Raw genomic sequence first — 10488 nt, 5'->3', positions numbered from 1 at the left:
CACATAGGCCACGCCTGCTCCACAGAGACACATAGGCCACGCCTTCTCCACAGAGACACATAGGCCACGCCTGCTCCACAGAGACACATAGGCCACGCCTGCTCCACAGAGACACATAGGCCACGCCTGCTCCACAGAGACACATAGGCCACACTTCCTCCAGATACACATAGGCCACGCCTCCTAATTCCTACATTTATTTGCACACACACAGTGCAGGATACTCACCGTGGTGGGTTGGACGGCGCGTTTACGGAGGCAAAGTAATCCTGATTGACCTGCGACCCACGGATGACCTCTGACACGGTGTTGATTGTCTGCACAGAGAGAGAACAAGGAAGATTCATTATTTAATAAGCAGGTTAGTAAGTGCACTTAAATTTCAAGTGTGTGAATCTGCTTCATTTTCACCGTCAGATCATATCCTTGGTGTGTGTGTGTGTGTGTGCGTGTGTGTGTGTGTGTACCTCAGTGAGAATATCAGCAGGAACACCAGAGGCCATCAGTATGGTACAGAGCTGCTGTAACAGACCACACTGGAACATGGACTTCTGACAGCTTGCTGTTGCTCCAGGAGAATTCACTGGGGACACCATCACACGCACCAACTGTGGAGAGGTCACACACACACACACACACACGCTGATTTTCTGCACATTTGGAACACATCATTGCAAAATAATAAGTGTTACATTCTAAAAAAAACAGACTTGAGAAATCTTTCAGCTTTATGACAGTGAAGCAGGTTGGAGAAAGCATCGTACTCTACAGTGAGACCACACCCAGCTCAGCATGTGCAGAAATAATGACTTCATGGGCAAACAATAAAGCTCATTTTACACAGTCACAGATGAATCTACTCAGGGTTTTAAGCTGTGTGTGTGTGTGTGTGCGCGCGCGCGTGTGTATGTGTGTGCGTGCGTGTATGTGCGTGTGTATGTGTATGTGTGCGTGTATGTGCGTGTGTATGTGCGTGTGTGTGTGCGTGTATGTGTGTGTGCGTGTATGTGTGTGTGCGCATGTGTATATGTGTGTGTATGTGTGTGCATGTGTGTGCATGTGTGTGCGTGTATGTGTATGTACGTGTGTGCACGCATGTGTATGTGTGTGCATGTGTATATGTGTGTGTGTGCATGTGTATATGTGTATAAGTGTGTGTGTGCATGTGTGTATGTGTATAAGTGTGTGTGTGCATGTGTGTATGTGTATGCATGTGTGTGTGAGAGAGACCTGCAGCATGAGGTATAAGTTGGTGACTTTCTGAGCAGACCAGCCCCCTACACTTTCCTCCTCCAGCTGGAACCACTGCTTCATCCTTTGAATAAAAGAACCTTCTTTAAAGAAGTTCTGATTGGAGCTGTTGTTCTTCAGGAGGTTCAGCAGCAGGAGCAGACAGTCCTCCACCACGATGCCTACACAAACATGTGTGGTTAGGGGATGATGGCTATGAGACCCGTGTGACTCCGTGTGTGTGTGTGAGTGTGTGTGTGTGTGTCCACACCTCCGTCGCTCATCCCCTCCTCAAAGATGATGTCCAGCAGTCGCTCAAAAGCATTCTCAAATGCCACAATCTTCTGGATGGCAGCGTTTCCTTTAGTTAGCTGCTGCAGCAGGAGGAGACCCTGAAAACACCCCCAGAGGTGGAGCACACTGCAGGTCAGGTCTGTGTGTGTGTGTGTGTGTGTGTGGGGAAAAAACAACAACACTGTACACTAAACATGTGTGAAGGTGGTGGAGAAAACCTACACCATTACGGATCACTTCTCTGGAGTCAGCAAGTAAATCCATCAACCTGGACACGCCTAGAAAACAAAAAACAAACAAATAAACAAACACACTGACTGTACTCCGTGTGTGTGTGTGCGTGTGTGTGTGTGTGTGTGTGTGTGTGTGTCACTGACCCATGGGGCTGATGAGGATGATGCCCTGAACCTGAGCACACTGGCATTTCAATAAAGCCGTCAGGAGCTTCACACCAGGCCACCGCACTTGGAAATCAAACTCCTAGACACACACACCCACGCACACACACACACACCCACACACCCACGCACACACACCCACGCACACACACCCACGCACACACACCCACAGATACAGAGTTCAAGACAACATATTTTACACATTAAGTTCAATTATTTATTAAGAATATTGACATGAAAATAGATTAATTTGATGTTAATAAGTATATAAACATTTATTATTATTAATAAATAAACATTTATTATTATTAATAAATAAACATTTATTATAAACATTTATTATTATTAATTAATATTTAGATTCTTTTAGTAAATCTCAGACGGACCTCGAGCAGAGAGAGCAGCAGTGTGACGTTCTCCTGATCCTGAATTAACTTATCAGCAAACTGAACACCATCATCATCCTCCTGCCCCCTCTGTCCATCATCTGTTACACACACACACACACACACACACACACACACACACACACACACAGCTTTATAAATCCATTAATGTTGATATAAACCTCAACACATCTTTGATTATATTTATATAACATTTTATTTCAGCCAATGTATGTATTTAAACTACAGTATAAATGTATTTTTTATTAGAGATGAAACGTTATCTTTTCTTTTCTGACTCCGACTCCTGATGTTTTCTTTATAAAGATCTTTCTCACAGTGAAATTGTCCACATTCCACAGTTTATATGTAAATATTATAAACAGTTACAGGGTCTGATGTGTTTATGTGTTTACACACTGTTAGAAATAAATAAATATTATAACCATTCATTATTTATTTTTAGCCTACATTCAAGTTTTATTGTTTACTGTAATGAAATATTTATTACTCCCACACACACCCTCTTCCCACAACCCCCCACAACCCCCCACACACACCCTCCTCCACACACATACACACAACCACACCCTCCTACAAACCTCCCCACACACACACCCCTCCCACACACAAACACACACCCCTCCCACACACAAACACACACCCCTCCCACACACAAACACACACCCCTCCCACACACAAACACACACCCCTCCCACACACAAACACACACCCCTCCCACACACAAACACACACCCCTCCCACACACAAACACACACCCCTCCCACACACACCCCTCCCACACACACCCTCCCACACACACCCTCCCACACACACCCTCCCACACACACCCTCCCACACACACCCTCCCACACACACCCTCCCACACACACCCTCCCACACACACCCTCCCACACACACCCTCCCACACACACACTGTTTACCTTCTGAATCATCTGCAGGATTAAAACATGGAAGACAAGAAAGTGAGGATCAGAAACGTCACACTTTACTAAAGTAACAACAAAGCCAGTTTGTGTAAAACTAATCACAGTGTTTATATGTTTATACACACTAATAACTAATCTACATAAAGTCCATTAGAACAAACCTTGTCTTTAAACTAGCTCAGTTCCTACACAGATAAAAGACATGCTATTAGCCTGTGAGCTAAATACCAGTTAGTTTATGACTGGATCCCAAACCATTGTGTGCTCTAGTGTTTATGATGTAGGCTTAAAATTACCAGTGAGCTACAAAGAACGTCAAATAGTCTGAAAGTTTAGAGACAGTTTGTTTGTTAGAGAAAGGAAACGCACGCCGTAATAACTACAGTAATTTAAATATTCTACATGGTCACTTCAGTTTAATTGATGTCTTTTTTCTACAGATTTATACTGAGATTCAAACTGAACCACTTCACAGTGACTAAGCACTCATTTCTGCCCAAATATCAGTGACTGTAAAATGTCCAAGATTTTAAACCAGGATTTAGAAACATTACAAAACAACAATTAACAATTAAAAAAAAAAAAAAAAAAGAACCCAAATCTTTTTCACTTTACAGAAATCTGGATGATGGAGAGGTTTCCGAGGCGACGTGTATTTACTGTTTTCTCCTTTAACCAGCGTGCAGTGTGTGAATAATTCTGGTTAAAGTAGTAAATGACCTCCGTACTAGACCACGTCTGGATTTCTGTGAAGCTGTTAGTAATAAGTGTGTAACAGCTAGTCATTACTAATATCTGACCACCAGTGAGTAGAGCATTCTATTGCCCCTTTTCCACCGAGGCAGTTTGAGTGCAGGTTCGGAGCCTAATTTAGAACCAGTTCTTTCTGTTTCGACCGCCAAAGCACCGGCTCTGAACCAGGAAAAGTGGTTCTTAAGTAGCACTAAAAAGTTGCTGGTCATGACTTAAGAACCGCTTGCGTCAGGAGCTGTGGGCGGGGCTGTGGGCGGGGCTACTGTTAGCGCATGTGATAATGTACCTTAAGTATACTAATGTTTAATACACTTTTACTTTACTGCGATATGATACATTATCAGCACACATGATAGTAAGTAGCTACATGCTAATGCTAACTTTTTTCTGTGTTAATGATAAAATAACGTTAAGTACTTTCTCCATCACAACCTCCGTTTATACAGATTACATGGAGCCGCACGTACACGTCGGATTCGCTGTGTTTGGGTGTTAATGTAGGTTCACAAAGCCATGAGCATTAACAGTAAAGTAACATCCACCATTGTTGTTGTTGTGTTTGTCGCAGTGACGTCACACTCGGCTCTGTGATGCTCTCTAGCCGGTGGAAAGGCAAACCGGTTCTTAGAAGGTTCACCAGTGGAACCAACTCTGAACGAGCACCAGCGCTAGCTCTGAACCAGCACCTGGGTCTTTTTGGTGGAAAAGGGGTAACAGGAATCTAGCTGGCACTGAGACACTGTAACACTGAACAAACTGAAAAACATCTCTGATTGGTTTCACAGTGAACATGGCTAACAGATATCTGATGTTAGAGAGCGTAGGTGGATTTGTATTTTATGTGTAAACCTCATACACCTGCTCAAGAGAAGCTCTTACAAATCTGATTAAATAAAAAAGAGAATTTCTAAATCCTGGTTTAAATAGCAATAAGAGACCCTGTGAGTGTGTGTAATGTGGATGATAATGAGATGATACCTTGTTTCTCCTCTTCTTCGTTACAGATGATGTTATACAGTGTGTCCAGGGCATAACCCAGGATCTCAGAGTCAGACCTGTGAAGAACACAGCGTGATGAACACCTCAGCTCTCATCTTTAATCATCCACACTGATTAAACTCAGCCGTGTAAACGTGTGACGGTGTCTGATCTCACCTGTCCGACTGTAAAATACGGATCAGATGCTCCATCGCATGTGTCCCCACCTCCATACGGTACTTCTGTAACGTTCACCATTTTAATTACACATCATTTAACAAATCTACAAACTACATACCGACCTGTAGCAAAAACTAACACACAAATAAGTCAAGTTTGATATCATAAAGATGGGGACATACAGGAAAAGGAATAAAGAAATGTCTCTGTCTCATACGGTCAGGCAGATCAGGACTGATGTGACAGACAGACCGACCAGACCAGACAGACCAGACCGATATACAGAAAGACAGACCAGACCAGAGAGATCAGACAGACAGATCAGATAGACAGATCAGCACAGACAGATCAGATATACAGAAAGACAGACAGACAGATCAGATGAGACCAGACAGATCAGAACAGACAGATCAGAACGATGTACAGAAAGACAGACAGACAGATCAGATCAGACAGATCAGACCAGACCAGACCAGACAGACAGATATAAAGAAAGACAGATCAGACAGACAGATCAGCACAGACAGACAGATCAGATCAGACCAGACAGACAGAAAGACAGATCAGACAGATCAGATCAGACCAGACCAGACAGATCAGAACAGACAGAAAGACAGACCAGACAGATCAGACCAGACAGATCAGACCAGACCAGACCAGACAGATCAGACCAGACAGAGCAGACAGATCAGACCAGACCAGATCAGATAGACTATACCTTAGAGAGGGACTTGAGTGCACGGACGGCGTCTCTGCGGTCCTCCAGCAGTGTGGACGAGACCACACGGTCACACAGCTTCTGGATCTGCAGAGAGAAACCAAATAAACATGAACACAGTGATGTGCATCAGGAGACGTGTTTAACACGAGATTACATACGTCACTAATATCTCCGTCTACTGAACACAGACCTGTCAGCCTGGGCCGTGTGTGTGGACCACACGGGGTGTGTGTGTGTGGACCTAAACGGATATGTAACACAAGTGCACTAGTTAAAGCTGAAAGACATCTCACTATGTGCATTATATAGAGAACACAACATCAGGCTGAGTAGTAGCTTTAGCTCTGTAGTATAAACCAACACCCTATAGTGTAGAGGCGACTCGGGCAAACTATGGCCCGCGGGCCACATCCGGCCCTTTGTAGGTCCCTGTCCGGCCCGCGTGAGGACAATCATTAATTATAGGGATGCACCGAAAATTCGGCCACCAAAAGTTTTCGTCTGAAATACCTAAATCAGTGAAACAACACGGCAGAAACACAAGTGTAATGACGCAATTAAAAAGCGCAGCCAGCACACAGTTATCTGGATAAGAGACAACATGTCTGCGGTGTGGACTCATTTCAGCATCTCGGAGAAAGACTCACGGATAGCGACTTGCAAAACACGCAATGCTGAAATTTCAAGAGGGGGTGTGGGGGTGTATCTGCAAAGTGTTTCTCCACGATTGCCATTCAAAATATGAGAAGAATGTGGTGCAGAAAAGAAAAGTCAGTCCGAGCAGCGCGTCCACGCCGTCTGTTCAGATGGAACTCAGTGACCTGCAGTCTGCCAGTCAGGTCCGTCTCACTGCTGGACTTTCTACACCTGAGGAGACATGCTCAGGATTCTAGTCCTCTTTAGATCTACCGATGTACAGTATGTGAACAGACATTCTCAGTGATGAAGTGCAACAGATCCAAACAGATCCTCTGTCACTGATGACCACGTCTCAGCTGTCCTTCACTTAGCCACCTCAGACATTTCGCCACATTTCAGTGCCCTTGTTCAAGCCCAGAACAGACCAGATTATTCTCACTGAAGAGGTCAAATGAGGTGGAAAACATGACAAGTTATTGTTTGTTGTATTGCTGTATTTCTATACACTTATTAAGTTGTCGTTTGTGGAGATTAACAAGTTAAAAATCAATTGCACTGATTCAGTAATAGTTTGTGTTGTCTTATTTGACCTACTGTATACAGCACAATGTCAAATTGCCTAATAGAAATATTTACAGAATAGTTTTATTCTTCTGATTATCAGTACCAGCTATTCAAAATATGTCATTTAGTGCATTTTATAATGGAAGAAAGTTGAGCTGAATAAAGTTCAGGTTATAGTTGGTGTGGCCCTCTGACACAATTCAGGTTTCTCATGTGGCCCCTTTAAAAATTAATTGCCCACCACCTGGTGTAGAGAGGCATTAAGGACTGAGCTGGGCCACGCAGGTCGGTGTAGCTAAGCTAACAGTGCTATGCTAACAGTGCTATGCTAACAGTGCTATGCTAACAGTGCTATGCTAACAGTGCTATGCTAACAGTGCTATGCTAACAGTGCTGAACTTAGTGTTATGCTAACAGTGCTAAGCTAACAGTGCTATGCTAACAGTGCTGAACTTAGTGTTATGCTAACAGTGCTAAGCTAACCGTGCTATGCTAACAGTGCTGAACTTAGTGTTATGCTAACAGTGCTAAGCTAACCGTGCTATGCTAACAGTGCTAACAGTGCTAACAGCGCTAAACTAACAGGACTAACACTGCTAACAGCGCTAACAGCGCTAACGGGACTAAGCGCTCTTCTCCCGCAGGCTGTATGCTCGAGTCCCCGTGTATAATAAGGGTGACAGTGAGTACAGAACACTACTGTACACTAGCGCCATGTTTAGTGTTTAACAGTAAATAACTCACAGTGTCCACACCGGAAGGCTGAGTCCCAGCGCTCTGACCCCCCATCACACCCCTGAAGAAATTCATCCTGTCCGTTTAAGGGCTCCTTTTTCACCGTCAGCTCTAAACCTCAGTCCCGTTAAAACTTCTGTTTTACAGACAACACGAGCGCGGTGTTGTTTTCGCCCTGAAACCTGCCCCCCACCGACCCCGGAAGTGCTAACGGAGAAGACGTGGCGATACGTGGCTCAACAGACGCCTACCTGTATTCGGATAGGTCCCGCCCCCTCTGCGCTAGCATTGGTCACGAGTTCTTCGCGTTCTTCGCCGCGATTGGCTATGAATTTCTCCTACCGAGCCGCCCACATGGGATGCTATGTCTCTATAATGTGATTTATCTACATAATGTACAGTATTAACTTTAGTGTGTGTGTGTGTGTGTGTGTGTGTGTGTGTGTGTGTGTGTGTGTGTGTGTGTGTGAGGGAGACAGTGACAGAGACAGAAGTATTATTATTATTATTATGATTATTATTATTATTATTATTATTATTATTATTATTATTATTATTATTAATTATAAATTTGGGGCATCTTTTGTATTCTTTACCCCTCACCAATTAAATTCTTAATAATTTCCATAAAATGTCTTCATCAGAATCAAAATCACAATCAGGTTTATTGGCAAAGTGTGTTGATGTTGACACACACAAGGAATTTGGTTCCAGCTGTTTGTGACTCTCAAAAGCATAGACATAAATAACACTATACTGTACAATACAGACATAAATAACACTATACTGTACAATACACACATAAATAACACTATACTAAACAATACACACATAAATAACACTATACTATACAATACAGACATAAATAACACTATACTGTACAATACACACATAAATAACACTATACTGTACAATACACACATAAATAACACTATACTAAACAATACACACATAAATAACACTATACTATACAATACAGACATAAATAACACTATACTGTACAATACACACATAAATAACACTATACTGTACAATACAGACATAAATAACACTATACTATACAATACACACATAAATAACACTATACTATACAATACAGACATAAATAACACTATACTGTACAATACAGACATAAATAACACTATACTGTACAATACACACATAAATAACACCATACAATACAGACATAAATAACACTATACTATACAATACACACATAAATAACACCATACAATACACACATAAATAACACTATACTATACAATACACACATAAATAACACCATACAATACACACATAAATAACACTATACTATACAATACACACATAAATAACACTATTCTAAACAATACACACATAAATAACACCATACAATACACACATAAATAACACTATACTGTACAATACACACATAAATAACACTATACTATACAATACACACATAAATAACACCATACAATACACACATAAATAACACTATACTATACAATACACACATAAATAACACTATACAATACACACATAAATAACACTATACTATACAATACACACATAATTATACTTTAGTACACTATACAGCAGCAGTAGTGTGTAATATATACAGATGATGTGATGACTGACAGTCCTGATAATGCAGCACTTATAGATATGAAGCAGTGAATATAATGATGGTGAGGTGTTAATCAGGGTGATTGTCTGGGGAAAGAAACTGTTCCTGTGTCTGGTAGTTTTAGTAAGTTAAAGTTCTGTAACACCTGAGAGAAGGGAGGAGCTGAAAGAGGGCGTGTCCAGGGTGTGAAGGGGCAGTGGTGATGTTTACTGCCCAGTTTCTGGTTCTTGTGTCGTACAAGTCCTGGGGGGTGGGAAGGGGGGCACCAGTTATTATTTCTGCTGTTTTTACTGTGTGTTGCGGTCTGTTACTGTCCTGTTTAGTTGCTGCACCAAACCAGATGGTGATGGATGCGAACAGGACAGATTCAATGACTGCAGTGTAGAACAGCACCAACAGCTCCTGTGGCAGACCAAACTTCCTTAATAGATTTAGAAGGTACATCCTCTGCTGGGCCTTTTTGATGATGGAGTTTATGTTGCACTCCCATTTCAGGTGTTGAGAAACATGCAGGGCTCCACAGATGACACTGGGCTGTTGGATATTGTGAGGGCTTCACCATGATGTAAAAATACTCAGGTGATAATATGAACACCACACATCAATCACTTCTAACCAGGTGGCGCTATTTCACTCAGCTGTATTTCATGATTGGTGACATGGATTTAAACCACACATGAAAGACGTTCAGCACAATGACGTGTGTCAATTTATATCACACTGACATGTCAAAACTTTAAAACATTATAAAATTATAAACACCATATCTACATCTCTCTCTATTGTTCTCAGAAAAAACTGAAGAAAAGAAGTTAACTTTTGTTTTCCAGACATCACGGGTGTCGTTTTGTAAAAACTACAGAAGTTCTCTAAACTCCCCATTAATCACATCCTTTGTGTATTTTACTGATTCTGACAAAATGAAGGGAACTCTCAGTTTATCACATGTTCACATTATACACTAAAGTATGTGGACACTTACTGTATATATACCTCTACATTATATACTGTAGATCAAAAGATCTAGATCATTTATTGCTAAAGCGAGACA

General features: G+C 41.9%; 1 protein-coding gene across 5 annotated transcripts in view; it reads right to left on the bottom strand.

Moving 5' to 3' along the window:
- uso1 (USO1 vesicle transport factor) overlaps positions 1–8069 on the bottom strand; it is a 20053-nt gene extending 11984 nt beyond the window's left edge. Inside the window, exons 1-12 of one of the 5 annotated variants that reach the window (XM_027132819.2) lie at positions 7838–8069; positions 5888–5974; positions 5167–5231; positions 4990–5066; positions 3253–3264; positions 2309–2409; positions 1902–2004; positions 1747–1802; positions 1502–1622; positions 1231–1412; positions 468–608; positions 229–317 (exon numbers count right to left, since the gene is read on the bottom strand). In XM_027132819.2, the coding sequence (XP_026988620.1) occupies positions 229–317; positions 468–608; positions 1231–1412; positions 1502–1622; positions 1747–1802; positions 1902–2004; positions 2309–2409; positions 3253–3264; positions 4990–5066; positions 5167–5231; positions 5888–5974; positions 7838–7903 (1100 nt within the window). In that variant the 5' untranslated portion in view covers positions 7904–8069. The remainder of the gene's footprint in view (positions 1–228; positions 318–467; positions 609–1230; positions 1413–1501; positions 1623–1746; positions 1803–1901; positions 2005–2308; positions 2410–3252; positions 3265–4989; positions 5067–5166; positions 5232–5887; positions 5975–7837) is intronic. The other 4 variants (XM_027132821.2, XM_027132822.2, XM_027132820.2 and 1 more) reach the window with 4 other exon arrangements.
- Between the last annotated feature and the right edge of the window lie 2419 nt (positions 8070–10488).

Source organism: Tachysurus fulvidraco, chromosome 4, assembly GCF_022655615.1.
Source record: "Tachysurus fulvidraco isolate hzauxx_2018 chromosome 4, HZAU_PFXX_2.0, whole genome shotgun sequence".
Lineage (NCBI taxonomy): Eukaryota > Metazoa > Chordata > Actinopteri > Siluriformes > Bagridae > Tachysurus > Tachysurus fulvidraco.
Note: the sequence above shows the minus strand (reverse complement) of the source record. Positions and strands in the feature narration are given on the sequence as shown.